The sequence below is a fragment of the Cryptococcus depauperatus genome, chromosome 7, assembly GCF_001720195.1.
Source record: "Cryptococcus depauperatus CBS 7841 chromosome 7, complete sequence".
NCBI classification, from domain to species: domain Eukaryota; kingdom Fungi; phylum Basidiomycota; class Tremellomycetes; order Tremellales; family Cryptococcaceae; genus Cryptococcus; species Cryptococcus depauperatus.
In genome coordinates, this window is record NC_089474.1 from 213,629 (window position 1) to 230,043 (window position 16,415).

Here is a 16,415-nt window from a genome sequence, read left to right on the forward strand (position 1 = left end):
AATTTGATTTTGATGTTGTCTTTATTACAAGTTTTTATACTCTGATATCTATACCCCACAAAAAGTGTATTTATTGGGATATCCAACTCACAGTCACCCATCAACTGTGGCTCGAGACGTTTGAAAAAGTGTCAGCGTCGGTTCTTTGGCCAATCAACTTGCAGCTTGCCGTCTTGGTTAGCGGAGAGGCAAATCGAGTACGTATCTTGAGCGTGGAAAGAGGCGGATTGCGGTAGTGGACGATCGCCATTCGCATTCCGCAATTTCTCTTTTATTTATCGTCTCTATCACACCATGTCTGACCTTTGATGGGTGCAGAACGATTACAGGTGCAACCATCTTGGGGTAACTACGCGCTGTTGCCACCGACCACCGAGGTTACGCGACAGTTTACCATCTTGGCCTTGAGAGACATTCCGCCACAGTCATTTGCTGTGTAGTTGTGTTGGGCACTGCAAAGTGAGTGATAATTCTCCCATCCTCAAGGTAGTCGCGCGGACTTGGGTCTGGTCTCTGCGCGGAGCGTCTGATGGACCTCGGCACTGCGCGCCTCGGGTGATGCCACGTCTCGGCTGCATACATCTCAGCTATAACCGTTAGAAAGTAAGCCCGAGCTGAGTCAACTCTATAGCCATACCCTTTCAACTCTTTCTTACGCCAAGCCCATCTCTACTGCATTTGATCATATTTGCAGACAGAAAAACGTCCACGTCAACCCAGGAACATATCTAGAACTAGGCTTCCTTTCAAAGGAGGGAGAGAAGGGCTTGTCCGCATCTGCTTAACTGCGAGATTCGCCAAGCTAGTGGTTTCTGGTGACTGGTCTCCTCCACAAACGGCGGGAAAGACGTCAAGACGGTGATGTGAGTGACCTTGTTTTATTTCTTTTATCATTTCCTTTCTTCATTTTCTTTTTAATCTCCCCGTCTGACATCCAGGTATACTCGTGACCGAGGACGTTCACGGGTTTTGTCTATATCCCTTTGTCAACATTGTACTTTTTGACCTTCTTTCTGTGCTTAAATTCCTCGTCTTTCCCCCATTCATCACACGCCCAGCTTGGCCTAATCTCTGAGTTGCCCTTGGCCACTCTTCTCCATTGTCCTCTTGGCGTCATTCTAGTTAGATCAACCTGCTAACACAGTGGATTTCCACAGCGAACGGCGACCAAACATCAAAACATCCTTCAATCATCCCTGGCTGGATCCTTTGTGTAAAGTGGTTAGATCAGCCGGTAGAGGAATAGAAAGGGCTTTGAAGAGAAGAAGAGAGATAACGAAACCCCAAAAGTCATTGGGCTGTTCATCAGTTGTTCTTCCATCTCATCTCTTGGATTATTATTTTCTAGTTTTTGAGTTTGGGTTCGCAAAAGGGTATTTTTGACGTGTAAGCTATTGTCATATATGAATGAGAGCTACGGCTAATGTCGTTTTAGAATGGCAGTCAAATCTTCTCTTCTTCCCCCTGACCTTATCCCAAGCTTTTCACACTCTGCATCGCTCTATGTTCCCGACATTCCACGAACGGTTCCCATCCTTGACTCTACATCCTACTCTCCATTTCCTACTTTCCCAGGTACTGCAAGAGCTACCGATCCATACGGACTAAATACATTTTTGCTTGCACCCGGTGATGCTCTTTGGAACTATGTCGATCCTTTACCGGATTGTAATGCTTCTGGAAGCGGATCTGGATCTGAGAGCGACAAGGCTAAAAGTATGTTGGGACTAAACAAGGCTATGCCAAAGCAAAAGTCTTTGGGCGTTCTCCGCCCGAGTCCATTATCACAACCTCCAATATTTGGAGATGAAGCCAAAGAATTTGAGAAACCTTTGATCAGGAAGAGGAGTTTGTCCATTGGAACCATTTCTCCTACTTTACCTAAACAGGAGGAACAATCGGACTTGTTGACAAATATCAAGGCTGCTGTCGAAGTAGTTCCCATAGTGAAAAAGGAACAAGGCAGAAGGAAGAGCTTGAAAAAGGCATTTACTCTGGGGAGAAGAGGTAGGAAAAGCGAATCCGCCCTCTCTCTATCCTCCATACCACCTGTTCCAACGCTTTCATTCACCGATGAAGACCCTTCCGCTTCGCCGCCCTCGACTCTTACCCCGTTATCTACTCGTTCTTCCTCACAAACTACTCTCTCCTCTTCTGCTTCTTCAATCTCTTCTTCTGAAGGAATCAAAACACCTGCGGAAGGGCAGCCAGAAACGGAAGTTTTTATTGAGGGAAAGATTTTAGCCAACGCACTGGAGAAGGGTAGAAAGAACAGGATCTGGGGATGGCTAGGTGGCAGAAAAAAAGGTGACGGATTATCTATATTTTCAAAAAACAGTTCCGCGAAATCTTCTCCAAACTCTAGTACTGTCGACCTGCTGGCTATATCGCAAGCTTCGCCTCCTCAGACTCAAGTCAAATCAGCTGTTTTTTCTCCGGCTCAAATGTTGTTACAGCAGGCTCCCATTGAGCACACTTTTTTAACCAATCAACTCCGTACTTCTTCTATGAAGAAACTTTCACAATTACGAGCCCCCTCACCTCACCCTTTTGCACTCTCCTTGGCGAGACAGTCCAACAAACTACCTGATGAGATTGCTCTCTCTATCCAATCTGGACGACGAGTCTTCCCTAAAAGCGTTAACATTTACACTGGTCTTGCTGATCTCTCGCCTGCCCAGGGCGGTCTCAGATTGGGTCTTGCGGTGCGGGATGTGATGATCAAGCTTGACCGAGGAGAAAAGCCCTATGGGACTATCTCACCTCGCCGAAACTTTAAAAAAGCACTCGTTCCTCGTCCCCGTGGCGTTCTGGATTTCATCAACCGACCGCCTTTTGAGCACAGAAACCATGTACTTTGCTCTGATGGTATTTACACTCATGTCACAATGGCTCGCCCTGGCCATGTTATGTGGGCGTTTGAGTATTCTCCATACATCACAAGTCTTTGCGAAGTCGACGAAATTTCAAACAGCGATGGAAGACCTAGTCAGGAAAGCTTTGATAGCTTGAAGAAGGCTGCGCAAGATGTGGAGACAAAGGATGCGCTTGATGAACAGGAAGCGGGGGAAAAGGAAACGCAGGATGCGGATGCTGCATTGAGAGCTTTAGAAGGCAATGTTAAACTATCGCCTCCTCTCATGATCAAAACTATCGAAAGCGACGCTACCAAGATCGCTTTGACGGTCGCTACCTCGTACAATACTACGACTGCTGCCATAAGAAGGTCTTCCTTTGTACGTCCTCCTGTTCCTACTAGGAGAACGTCGTACGACTCGGAAAATGTCGACGACGATGATATGCCTTTGAGCGTCACCAAGAGCCGGTCCCAATTATCCCGGCCAAACCAGTCGCCACTGGCGAGTCTTGAACATCCTCGAGTGCGGGCCAGTTCTCAACCGAATACCCGGGACCGGTCTTCAAAGCGCTTCTCGCAGATTATGCTTTCACCCGAGCACTTGCAGATGGAACAGCAGGCAGCTTTGGTTGCCATTCAGCAAGCTCGAGAACGTCGTGAACAAAACAGCAAAGGTGCCAATGAGAAACGTGCGGAAGCAGAAATGCAAAAAGAAAAGATGCGTGATAGAAAGTACCGGGGAGTAAGCATGATTGACTTGAAGACTGTGCCAGATCTTGTGCAGAAAGAAAAATACAAGAGAATGTCTAGTGGAAGCAGGCTTGATTTGGCCATGGGCTCTGGCCACGCTCGCTTCCCTTCTCCCTCTAAAGTTATTCCCAAGCATGAGAACAACAGAAACAGTGGCATGTCGACCATGTCAACTTTTCAGACATTCTATCAGCCCTCGTTTACTCGTCGCCCGGAGAATGTTCGCTCTCGCACAAGTGTTGACCACGAGAAGACTTCCAGTCGATATCACTCATTCTACGAGCAACGTGGCGGAGTGTCTAGTACGACAAGCTTGCACAAATATGCCGCTTTTCCTACTCAGATGGCCCAGCCGCTTCAGCAGATATATATGCAAGGGATGAAGGCAGATGCCTCTGGCATGCAAGGGATGCTGGCCATCCAACAAAATCGGGGCTCAATGATGTTTAATCTAGATATGAACCCACAGCAGCAAGGACACTCTCTGGGTCTGTCGCCAGAGCCAATGAACAGGAGGATTTCGAGAATGTCGTAATGTAAAGAATAGGACTTGAGATCAAGAGACGATCATCACAAACACAACACAAAAGGCGCTTTCCTTCATTACAACCTGTATTTTCAAGTTTTCACATCCCGTGTTGACTTTTATCCTTTATCTTATCGTCTTGTCGGACATTGGGACACTTCATCACATTTATTTCATTTAGCTAAACTACTCTCTTTATTCAGTTTGTTCAGATTGCAGATAGGCCTCTTTCCACGCCTTAGTTTGTTTTTGTATAATACTTAGAGACGATCTCACTCTCATCACTTTCACAATCTTTTTATCTAGCATTGGTTACGAATCATAATTCATATTGTACATGTCCGACGTATGCAATTCACATTTGCGTTACCAGTTGAGGCGTCAATGTAAAAACCAAAAGGATTGTAGTATCTGATTGTCGTTATGCTCACAGTATGGGATGAAGCCAACTAGTGACGAAACGGACAAGGACATCAATTGGATTTGAGCATTTTTAGCAGCGAGCGTATGCTTGTAAGAATAAATTGCAAGACATAGATAGACGCCTCCATACATTTAGTCATCAGGCGAAGCGATGGTCAATTTGAATGGTAGTTGAAAGCCAATCATTTGGTCACACATAACTTCATTCGGACTTTTCTTTTCGTTAGCTCGGAATCCAGAGACATAGTATGGCTCAGTTGTTAACTGTGGGATTCCAGCCATTGAAATCAAGAGTCTTTTGAGATTCTTTCTCTACTTGGCAAGCTGACACTGTGGCCATTATGTGTTGGGTAACCCATCATCCCAAGTCATAAAGTTGTCCTCAATAGTAATTGATTTCATGACTCAGATGTAACTCTTTCACTTACAGGCTAGGCGCGAAAACACTTCATGACTTTGTTTTGCGATGCATGGTTCCGTAAGTATAGTCAATTCAAAGTTTGAGTCACTAACAAAAATAAAAGATACCAAAGTTAGTAAGTTTTGGAAGAAAAGACGCCCAAAATTGGAATTGGGCCAAGTCATTTCCTCATAAGCTTTAGCCAAACTCAGGCAAGTCTGCAAAGTCTAATCATCCAAACGTCACAAATGGAAACGTTCGTGGAGTACGTCTTCAACTTTGAGGTATCCTTCAGGAATTAATTCTTGCTCGAGTCTTGGTAGCTTAGCCCCGGACAAACATAGAAAGTGTCTATTTAGACCATAAAGCAGCGGAATTGGCAGAGAAGAACGAGATGCTGAATGATACGCGGGACAAGAACGTTAAGCTACTCACAAAATATTCAACGTCCAACGGTATGTGCTTTTGGTATATTGGGACTTGGAGATAGCTTGCAATAAGCAGAGACGCTCGCGAATGGGTGCACCCAACAAACGAGTCTTTGCGATAAGCAAAAGAGTTTTGTTGACTTTTCGTCGCAAACTTACGTGTTAAAGAGTTCAAAACTTTAACACCAGAGCCGTCTTTTACCGGTTCAAGAACGGAATCACTGATACCATGTATTTTGATATATCTGACATGTCACTGAATTGTATCGTCAAATTCTCAACACTGCAACATCCATCCATCAGCACAATTTCGACATACAAGCACGAGTCATGTCCATAAAAAACAAATCACGATTGACCTATGCAAAGTGTAAGCTTTGAGACGGTGCAAAAGCCATTAAACGAATTTCTGAGACTTTAGATCAATTCAACACGAAACAAAGATAAAAACTCGCTTGTGCATTAACTCATGCAAACATTCTTATAAATCTCTCGTCCCTTTAAAGACAGTGTCAAGCAGGTACAGGAAACACATAGTCTGCGACTAGAACTCGCAGCTATACAATAGTGAGACATGATATTCTAGCAGAGCATATCACAACAGAGCTCTTCGGCACAACAACAACAGAGAGCTACAACATCAAATCAACCCACAGTGTTTTCAAAGCTACGGCAGACAAGAACAGTACTAACCACCAGCAAGACTACACAACACCATACAATTCACAAGATCAGCATTGCTTCCAACACCCCATACGCCAAGCTTACCAAGCACAGCATCCAGCACCTGCACCGCTAGACTTTTGAGGTTGTGACTGGATATAGACAGGGTGAGGTTGGGGCTGGGGTTGAGGCTGGGAGGCATATTCTATTTTTGGCGCCAAGACATGATAGGACTTGATCAGCGTTGCAGAGAAGTTCAACACGGATGCGACACATACGGCCGGGTGACTGGTATGATTGCTATCCAACAAAGGCTCAGCATACAGAGCAACCATATAAACAACAATCTGGTGAGTCAAAATGACCCAACCTACCTGAGGAGGAGGCGGGTAGTAGCCACCCTGCTGTGTACCATAACCGCTTTGTTGAGGATATCCTCCTCCTTGCTGAGGGTGCCCTCCATCCTGTTGAGGGTATCCTCCGCCTTGTTGAAAGTATCCTCCGCCTTGTTGAGGGTACCCTCCGCCCTGTTGAGGATATCCTCCACCGTACTGTTGGCCATAAGGCTGTGACTGCGGCTGTGGCTGTGACCTAGATACATTCTATTAGTAAAATTAAGAGACCTTGTCTTGATTTATCATTGGTCAAACAATTTCCACAAGACGTAGAGCATCTTGCACCTGATAGGCAAAACACCACGCCAGCTACAATCCAGCATTGATGTAAACGATTAAAAGGCATACTGATTTTCATAGTACTGTCCAAAAATATATCAGTCAAACTTATCAAAAACACAACCAATCTTTGGTTCTACAAACACTTTATGAGAATAGCGAGAGTTACTCACATTTTTGGCAGACATTTCTCAACTTGTATCTATCTGAATACCTTTTGTATCTTTCAATTGTTGTCTTGAATAAATGGTAGCTGACAGTTTAGAATGTCAAGTTGCAGATGAAAAGACAAGGAAGAAGAAAAAGAATAGAAATATGAGAATCTCAGGGTTGATATAATCACAATGTGGCACTTTGGGTAGTCAATTCGAAATCTGTTCAACGGTACGTACCCCCTTGAGGAAAGTCACGTGATCGTATGCGGGATCAAATCCTAGCTGTAAAGACTCGTTGTACATAATACGCATCTCAATCATTTTGAGCTTGTACTTGCTGCGTTCCTTCATATCTCTTACGGCAAGCAAACTGATTGCATAGTACTCTACCTACATACCCAGGTACAGCGACCGCCAACGTGTTTCGTGAAACATCGAAGATGACATTGCCAAATACGCACCCTATCGGCATATTAAAGTGGCATGTCGCTTCATTCTTCGTCTTAAAAATAATCCTATCCGGTAATTTGTACGTACAGTATTTGCTTTCGCCTCTTGGGCAGCAGAATTGACTGCTCCGAGCATTATATTTCTAATTATGGGCTTTTGGCTCATCCGGGAGCAGTTGTCAATGATGACCTTTCAAGCTCGTAATAGGCATAACTCAGAGAAATCATCTACATTAAAGATTTTGACCACTTCAATTTGATATTAGATTAGACTTTCACCTCTAAATATTGTCCATTTACCATCTTACCACTTTGAAAACATTACATTTCTTATATATAAATTATCAGACAGAAATACCAATGTTGATTCGACTTGCAACAAACAGATATGAGTTTTCGTGATGACAACGAAAAACTCACAAAAAAATAATGTAAAATAGAACACAAATAAATACAATCAAGACAACTCATCAAGCCACTGCTTAACCTCACTCTCTTCAAGTTCCCCTTCCCAATCCTCAGTTTGTAGATATTCGCTCATCGACAAAAGACGCTCCATTTCCTTTCCCGCGTTTAACTCAAGTGACTCTGTCTTGTCAACGTCTTCATTCCCATCGCTATGGGTAACATGCTCTGGAAAACGTTCAAAGAGCTCCACCCCCCACCTTGACAGCCCCTCTGTTTTCAACTCTTCCTTGACTCTTTGCTGTACCAATTGTTCTTTTACAGGCTCACTGAATCCCAGCCACCTCGCCTCAAAGCACCCAGTGTTAACCAATGTGATCCGCGTCCGAGGATGTCTTTTCCTTGCTTTTTTCAAAAAAATAACCAAATCACGTCGAATTATTCTCCATGAAGTGTCCATGATTTTTGAGAGATGTTTGTGCCGGTCTTTTCCTTGATAAAAGATGACCACAATATCGTGAAAATTTTGAATTCCACAAAGGGAACTCGCACATCTAGTCATAGAATGGACATTGAAATCGATATGGTGAGAGTCATCTTTCAAGACAACGACTAGTTTCTTTGGAGCCCGCTCTCTCAACATTGGAGTATCCCAAGCGGCGTACCAATCGTAGTAGCAGTCATTATCAGATGGGCCCAAGTGAACCACTTTTTCGCAAGGTGGTAGGCGATACGCATAGTTATATTGATAACCGCAATCTCTTGGGTATAATAGTGTATACTTTTTACGTTCGTCCCTCCATTCAAACGGTACACCTTCTGTAAACATAGGCCCGCTCAAGGATTCTTGATGAAGACGGATAACCTTAACATTGACAAACAAGTCCACATAGCGATGCTCTTTTTCAAGGATGCTAAGGGACCATTTAAAGCGTCTAAAGTGGAAGTCCATGATGCGAGTCCGGCTTCTCAATTGTGCAGTCAACAACGGTAGCGCAGGAGGCTTGATCAGTCCCAAGGCGGTGGTCTGGGTTGTGGTCGCGTCAATGTAGCTTGATCTCATCGGACACCTGCGGTGTTTCAAGCCTACAAAAACTCGATACCACAAAAGTGGCAACGAAAGAGACGACAATGCTCGACATGTTAGAGCTAAAGCGCATAGTGTTGATGGAGAGTCAACCAGATAGGAGATGATTTTTTCCCATATCTCCCCAGGTAGTATAGCGTTGGATTTTTCTGGTGAGTTGGGTCGACTGGTAGGCGGTACAGTGCCCAATCCTGAAGAGGGTTTGATGGGCATAAGCGTCCTTTCCAAAAGATTAAGGGCTTCAGGACTACCACCGCCATTTTGAATGGCTGAGTGGGAGTCAGCTTGGCTCTCAATTCCCATAACAGAGTATTTTTTAAATGAAATACAGTTGACAATCAGAAGATCAAAAAAGCGACTGGTTATCCGATTCCCTGATTTTGAGAAATCAGAAGTGTGCGTAAACGCATTTATTAAACAAAGATATATATATATGTATATATTGAATATCGCATTATGCGGAACACCAGAATATGCGGCATATCCTAATTCCATGTAATGCCGAAAGTGGCGCACCATCATATCATCAACGCTGCTGGCCAGTGAGTTATCCTCAAAGAGATAGTCCATTCTGACGTACCACGTATCGTTGAACAGATTTCGAATTGACTACGCCAACTTTTTACCCATCACACAATTTCCGCTGTCAAAAGCTGCAGACCAAGGCAATGCATGGAAAGTGGCTTGCATACATGCAGTGAATACCAGATGCGAGGAAAAGAGATGAGTGGTGGGTGAACTCTGACTAGTTTGTGGTGTAGACGTGAATGAGTAAAGGCGAAATTGATCCATAATACATATATCTGGTTTACATATTAGTAAGTTCATTTTTGATAGTCTAATTGTTTTTGTAAAAGTCGTGAGTATAATCTATGGCTTCCTGCCAACGGCTCTCATTGTTAACTGTTGTTGGTGTTGGTGTTTGCTCGTGCAGATTCACTCCTTCCCCTGCTCTTTTCCCTAACCCGGCTCCCTCCCCTGGTGCTCACACTTTGACTTCTCTTTTCATCACCCGTAGGGTTACTCTCTTCATCACCCTTAGGTTTCCACTTGGCTTCTGCCTTTCTCCGGCGCGTCGGGAAGAAACAGTTGCAACTTATCCATTTAGTATCTGCCCATTTTCGGATGCTGTTCCGGAATATTTCGAGACATGTGCATATGAGAAGGAGAATCCAGGAAACGTGAAGGACTTGCAGCGTTGTGGTCAATACCAGTAATCTTTTGAGAAAAAGTGACATGGGACTCACGCACAACCGCCATGCCAAATTTCCCTCCATCCTTACTGGCCAACTGGACCTGCCGACTGGCTGAGCAAGCGACTCCGAAAGCAGTCAAAGTCAAGAAAAACACATATATTCTGCTTGTTCGGAAGATGAATATCTTTATTGAGGCTCGTGGCACACAACACAGTGTGTCCTTGATATTCTCGTCGACGGGTGGGTCGGTAAACCACCGAGTAATGGAAAAAAGGAGGGTATACAACATCATATAGAAACAGGCCAGAGCTGCAAGGCCTGTGGTGAGATAAAAGTCGGAAAGGTTAATGGTAGAGTCAAGAGCTCGCTTTGAAACCCCTCGTCTAGAGGCAGGAGAGCCGGTAGCAGGTGTATCTGTAGAGGAGCGTGAGCCAGAGTTGGTGCTCGAGCTTGAAGAGCCGGAGCTGGCGCCTGCCATCCACCCATCGCAGCTGGACACTGAGCATTTACCTGGAAAGAGATGTCAGCATGCTTTTCAGATAATTTCTACTACTTCTATAATAAACTCACTCAGCAGACCAATGTACTCAGAGTCGCTTTTTACCACAGCAGCCAGTCCCGCGTTGGGGTTTGAGAAACAAACAAGCCCAAAGAACACCAACACCAGAAGCTCCATTAGCAGTAGACTGAACGGAGGGCAATAGTTGAAAAAGTCATTTTCTCGCCCAGGATTTGTGGAGGAGGAGTCTGTTGGTTTTTCGTCGTTCTTTTTATCTCTAAGGGTTTTGCGAAACTGTTTTTGTGGGGCTGGTCCACCGCCTGCGCGTGATTTAGTGGTGTCCGTCATGACAAGGCGAGGTTGCCAAAATTGGCCACCAGTGTTGCACGGCGACGCAACTTGTACTTAATGTATCACTTTCTTGCCAGTTGGGAGAACGAGCGAGTTCGGTCGTGTCTAATCTTGATATTAATCGCTGGTTGCGGTCATTGGACGGACCAGCGTCTGTCAGTCCTTGAGTAATCAATAGGCTCTCTTTAATGTTGAAGATAAGAAAAGATAAAAGTCCAAGTAGACAATCCCGCTTTACTGGGTTCATCTCATGTCGTAGGTCAAACCAAAGCACCATAATTGTCAAAGGATAGAGGTAACCACAAGGGACGAATGGGCAAAGGATCGATTGATCTGAGACTGTGGTGCTTTGTCTATACTTTTTCTCTGTTTTAGTTTTAATTAACACATGAGGTCTAATTGAAATTAGCCTGTAATGGAAGATATAGTGCGGCTCTAAATAATGATAATAAAAAAGACAAAGAAAAGAGTAGAAAGAGAATAGTATCTTTTATTTCGTATTGTCAATGTTGAGTTGAAATGTCCGCTATTTTTGCAATGCGGGGACATCCGCCGTCTGCTTTAGCGGACATGTTGATAGATGAGCTACATCTCTCTTTACGTAATATATATGTTGATTATGGAATGCAACTTCAACTTGAATTTGGTTTGAACTTTGCTTTTACATTTTTTAGCAATAATCGTGATCAAGAGGAGAGCTAGAGAGGCAAGAGAGGGTCTAGTCCCACCTTTTGCTGCTTTTTTCGTTCTCTGCCTTCTACAAGTTCAAGCTCATGTCCATGGCTGCTGCCGACCCATCTGTGGCCTCTGCTTCCAAGCTCGCGGCTAGAGCAGCAAGGTTCTCAAATAAGCTACCAGGAAACAGATACAAGGAGCTTGAAGAGCTGAGGCAGGAAGAGAGAAGAGACTATGAGAGGCAAGGTCTGATCAAGGTTGGAAAGACGGAGCTGGAGGATGCTGTGGAAATGAGAGGAACATGTGAGAAGATGTGCAGTGATTATGAGCGTGAATTTCGAGAGTATACAAGAGAAATTCACCCTTTCGAGGCTGTAAGTGTCTTATAAAATGCTACAATAGATGGATTGATGATTGTTGGATAACGTTAGGGATCAGATAAACGGATGGATCCAGGCAAGGCTGTCGCTGCCTATTCGAGATCGGATGCAGGAGCCGGGCATGGCGACTCTGCGATCCTTCCATCTGACTTGCGTACCCCGACAACTCTTGTTCAAACTCTTGATTATCTATTCTCAACCGTAATGTCTGCACCACCTCCGTCTTCTTCAGACCTGCCTCTAGCTGTGATGCAAAGAAAAGCCTTGAGCTATAGCGCAGGATTTATAAGGGATCGGACAAGGGCGATCAGAAAAGAGTTTGCTATGCAGAGCAGCTGGGGACATGACGAGGCTATTGCCAGTTTCGAAAGGATTGCGAGGTGGCATATATTATGTCTGAGAGAGCTGCAAGAAGAGGGGGGAACCAATAATGATATGCACATTGATTCGGCAGAACTGGGTAGATGTAAGTGTCTTGACAATCTTTTCTGTGAAGGTTACTGATAAATATAAAGGCTTTACAAGCTTACGACAGCATTACAATGATCGACGGGAAGAACTTGGAGTTGAAATGCCATGCGCCAATGAACCCGAGTTCCGGGCTTACATGTTGATATATGATCTCAATAACAAGTCCGTCTCTATTCCTACCTCGGAACTTCCTTGCTCCATCCTAGAGCATCCGCTCGTTCGTTTAGCATGGGATATTCGACGATCGGCACAAAGAAACTTTGACTCGCAAAAGGAAGGCTCAAAACTTAATGCAGAATTAGGTGCCAACATGATCAATCGCTACATTAGATTGCTCAAGCAAGAAAAATTACCGTATCTTCTTGGCTGTCTTGTTGAAATTCGTCTCCGAGAATTGCGGCGTTCGGCCCTTCGAGCGCTAACTCGAGCTTACCCTCGGCTGAGAACAGAACCGATTAGGTTGAATGATGCAGGAGAGGTTATTGAGCGTCGAATGATTCTTTTGTCAACTCTCAACAGCCTTTTAGGCTGCGAGCCTCAGGACACAGATCCATCCGCTTGGGACGATGTGCCACCCGCCTCGTATTCGCCTTCTGACGAGTCCGTTGCCATCTGCGAAAGATTCAATATTCCGGTATACCGAGATGAGTCTGGGAATGCCATTGGTGCCCTGATAAATCTGGGAACGGCGTTTGACGATAATAAGGATGCTCCTTATACGAGAAAGTGGGCTTTAATCAGCGAGAAACGTGGAAGTGCGAGCTTTGTTGATGTTGTCAATGGGTTAAGAGGAGTTGATGCAGAAGGAGAAGAATGGAGTATTCCTTCTCAGACCATTGGGCATGATGCAAGAGCAGCTACAGGAACGACAAAGTCTGCTTTTCGTTTTGGAAAGACCAATTCTGTTATACCTTCAGCATCATCGACACTCCCAGCATCTTTTAATTTCAGACCGCCTCAGGATGTCGAATCTCACGCAAGATTGACAACTGATTCTAGCAAACAACCAGCGTCAACATCGGCATTTAACTTTTATAAGCCTCCCTTTCCAGTTATTACCTCAGCTACAACATCTTCCCAACCGCTACCTACACCAGTAGGAAAAGGAGAAATATCAATAAAAGTTGCTCCCTTCTCTAGTAGCTCTCTCCCACCTAAGATGGAGGAAACCCAGTCACGACCACCTTCTTTCACATCTCAAACACAAACAAAAGGGACAGTGCCATCAGGAGCTGGTTTTTCTTTCTCATTTGCTGCATCCAAAACGTCAGAGCAGCCAGACGAGCAGAAAAACTGGAGAGGGGAAACCGCAAAAATCGAAGTACCTAAAGACAAGAAGCCAGCATTTTCTTTTGAGGCAATTAAGCCAGCTTCGACTGCACAATTTGCTGCTGCTACGTTAGGTTTACCCGTAGCCACCAATGCGGCAAAAGGTACTACCAAACCCATTATCTCATCACCAACCACACCAAACTCTCTTCTACCAGTGCCGACAGGAGCAGAACATTCAAAAACATCCACGTTTAAACCTTCAACAATCATACATGAACGCAAAGATCCAACTCTTCTCTTTTCCACGTCAATTACCCCCCCGCTTTCCAAATCAACATCGATTACTTCAGTATTAAATCACACCAGGCGTCAAGCTCGTAAGACTGCTTTACCCTATGTATGCGAACAAATTATCCAAGAAGCAATGCAGCAGATCATAGAAAACCATCAAGGACAGGAAATAGAGAGCTTGGTAAAGCAGCAAGTAGCTGAAAGAGCATACAAACAGAGGAAACTGTGGAGAAGGATAACTATCCAGCGTTGGACTGAGCAAGTGTTTGAGACAATGATAGAAAATGAGGCCAGGCGAATAGCTTACCGACCTTTGTTGAGAGAGATTAAACGTCGGCGCTTGATAAGACAGGTCGTCGCCCATTGGCGAGTATATACTCAGAAATCAAAAGAAAAAAAGGAAAGAGGAGGAGAAAAGAGGGTAGAGAGATTTGAGAAACTTCAAGCGATGGGATTGAGCAGGTCATTGATGAAATCTGTTGTCGGAAAAAGACATCAGACACAAAGTACTCTGATGTCAAATAGGGTAATTGAGAATGACACAGATATGGCAAGTGTATCGGACTTGACGAAATTAGATAGCCTGACTATTGACATTGAAATTATCCAGGTCAGTGCCGGTGATGTTGCCGTTACACAAAACTGATGGACATTTCAAGGCTGAAAGAAACAAAGACAACTTCTTCGCGTCTTCTACGTTCCTCACTTCGATTGCCCGCCAAGTATCGCCTCAGATTTCGTCAGTTTACCCAACCCTTACATGCTCATTTGTCACCCTGCTCTCCACTCCGCCTACGCAATTGGAATCATACGGCTCACCTCCTGATCAGCAAGTCCAAGAATGGCTTAACAATAAATTTTGCTCCCCCAAGGTTAGCACTCAATCTGGAGAAACACCTGCTTTAGAGAGCCATTCATTAGGAGGAGTTGAGTTTTCTACGCTTTTGGTACATGATGGTACTCTGCAACAAGAAGGCTGGACAGGTATGGTTATTTTCGAAGCGCCGTTGAAGACTCAAGATTCCAGAAAGGCTGTTGAGTAAGCTCTATTCTACATAACCGACGTTTTGTCTTACTAAAACTGATGTGAGACAGGAATATTGCCAGCGCTCAGGATCGTATTGGTTTATTCGTCAAGTTGCTTCAAGACAATGCAAACCGTTATGTACCAGCTTTGATTGTCTTGACTTGGGAAGATGAAACCATGGAGGAGCTTGGCGGGCGTTTACAAATTCAGAGCGAATTGAGTGCTTTCGACAGCAAGGCTATTATCTCACTAGAGAATTCAGAAGATCTTGATCAGAGGTTTAATAAAGCGTTGATGACAGTTTTGGACAATGTCAATATCAAAGAACAAGTGGTTGTGAGATTGCAAGGTTGGCGTTGCCATCGATATTGTTCATTGTAAGGTTGCTAACAAGTTTGATAGATGTGGTGGAAGCCGTCTATATTTACTACGAGCAGTTTGTTGATATATCAAACATGGTTCTTTTGCAGCGATGCGATGGTTGGTTTCTTGTTATTAAACTGTTTCTTGTTCGGTTAATAAAGTTATTGGTATAGATGCTTGCATATCATGGAAAATTTTCAGATATGGCATCGAGCTTATTAATCTTATTCCAAAGCTTTTAAGAGAGGAAGTAGGTCCAAATGGGCTCAAAGATGATGAAAACTTTGCGTCTATTGTTCTTCCTGTTGCCAATACAGAGCTTCCAAATTCGTAAGCGTATCTTTGCTGTTTTCTGAACGAGCAAGAATAGAAGCTGATAGATTTACAGAATTGAGGATCTATTAGATCGAGTAGCAAAATACCTAGATAATGACGCCCTTGAGGAAATTGACAATCTCGACATACTCTTAACTAGATTATCGCAAGCCGCGCATAACAAGCTTTGTAAGTTAGAAGAATACTGCTCCAAGATCATTACTTATGGTTGTCTTGTAGCATTACCCATTGGTACCATCCTACAATCACTTTCTATCCTAGTTCTTGGGGAACTTCGACATCAATACTTGTATACCCAAATATATCTTCCTCAAAGGAGAGACATTGAAACATGGAAAAGACAATATGTAGAAAGGATCTGCAATGTGTATCAAGTGGAATCAGAAAAGAGGATACAATGGATTACTTCTTTCCTGTCTTCCTCAATGAATACGACTTCCACTTCGCCCACATCAATCTCTGAAACCCTGCCCATTGATCATAAGCCAAGCAGTAAGAAGCGCGCACGGAGTGAAAGGGAAGAGAGGTCTTCTATCAAGAATAACAAAAAGAAGGAGAGCAAAGCTGCAAAAGCCGCAAGGCTATTAAGGGTTATGAAAAGAGTGGAAAAAACATTAAGCAGCAACGAGAATGTGGTTGCCTAGTTTGTTGTATCCTGTTCATCACCACGCGAATTTTGGAATGCATACAGAGCATTAGCTTTCTTGTAAGAATATGTATAATCTGGCACCTTGACG

The 16,415-nt window shown here is 44.0% G+C and overlaps 6 protein-coding genes across 6 annotated transcripts; 2 read left to right on the forward strand and 4 right to left on the reverse strand.

Annotated features, from left to right (window-relative positions):
* Positions 1-1,436: 1,436 nt before the first annotated feature.
* L203_105393 (uncharacterized protein) lies at positions 1,437-4,142 on the forward strand (the record flags this gene model as incomplete). The annotated part of the gene is made up of 1 exon (XM_066214760.1): positions 1,437-4,142. The coding sequence occupies one exon, from the start codon at positions 1,437-1,439 to the stop codon at positions 4,140-4,142; it is 2,706 nt and encodes a 901-aa protein (XP_066070857.1).
* A 1,930-nt stretch (positions 4,143-6,072) lies between these two features.
* On the reverse strand, positions 6,073-6,909 carry L203_105394 (uncharacterized protein; the record flags this gene model as incomplete). The annotated part of the gene is made up of 6 exons (XM_066214761.1): positions 6,073-6,088; positions 6,153-6,252; positions 6,326-6,347; positions 6,422-6,638; positions 6,791-6,804; positions 6,895-6,909. 6 exons carry the CDS (start codon positions 6,907-6,909, stop codon positions 6,073-6,075), a joined length of 384 nt encoding a protein of 127 aa, XP_066070858.1.
* An 873-nt stretch (positions 6,910-7,782) lies between these two features.
* Positions 7,783-8,190, reverse strand: L203_105395 (uncharacterized protein; the record flags this gene model as incomplete). Its single annotated transcript, XM_066214762.1, has 1 exon — positions 7,783-8,190. The coding sequence occupies one exon, from the start codon at positions 8,188-8,190 to the stop codon at positions 7,783-7,785; it is 408 nt and encodes a 135-aa protein (XP_066070859.1).
* A 133-nt stretch (positions 8,191-8,323) lies between these two features.
* On the reverse strand, positions 8,324-9,120 carry L203_105396 (uncharacterized protein; the record flags this gene model as incomplete). Its single annotated transcript, XM_066214763.1, has 2 exons — positions 8,324-8,342; positions 8,396-9,120. 2 exons carry the CDS (start codon positions 9,118-9,120, stop codon positions 8,324-8,326), a joined length of 744 nt encoding a protein of 247 aa, XP_066070860.1.
* Positions 9,121-9,716: 596 nt separating this feature from the next.
* L203_105397 (uncharacterized protein) lies at positions 9,717-10,860 on the reverse strand (the record flags this gene model as incomplete). The annotated part of the gene is made up of 3 exons (XM_066214764.1): positions 9,717-10,006; positions 10,065-10,523; positions 10,584-10,860. 3 exons carry the CDS (start codon positions 10,858-10,860, stop codon positions 9,717-9,719), a joined length of 1,026 nt encoding a protein of 341 aa, XP_066070861.1.
* Positions 10,861-11,636: 776 nt separating this feature from the next.
* On the forward strand, positions 11,637-16,322 carry L203_105398 (uncharacterized protein; the record flags this gene model as incomplete). The annotated part of the gene is made up of 9 exons (XM_066214765.1): positions 11,637-11,912; positions 11,970-12,384; positions 12,434-14,562; positions 14,612-14,991; positions 15,048-15,328; positions 15,382-15,459; positions 15,516-15,672; positions 15,731-15,846; positions 15,898-16,322. The coding sequence occupies 9 exons, from the start codon at positions 11,637-11,639 to the stop codon at positions 16,320-16,322; spliced, it is 4,257 nt and encodes a 1,418-aa protein (XP_066070862.1).
* Positions 16,323-16,415: the final 93 nt, after the last annotated feature.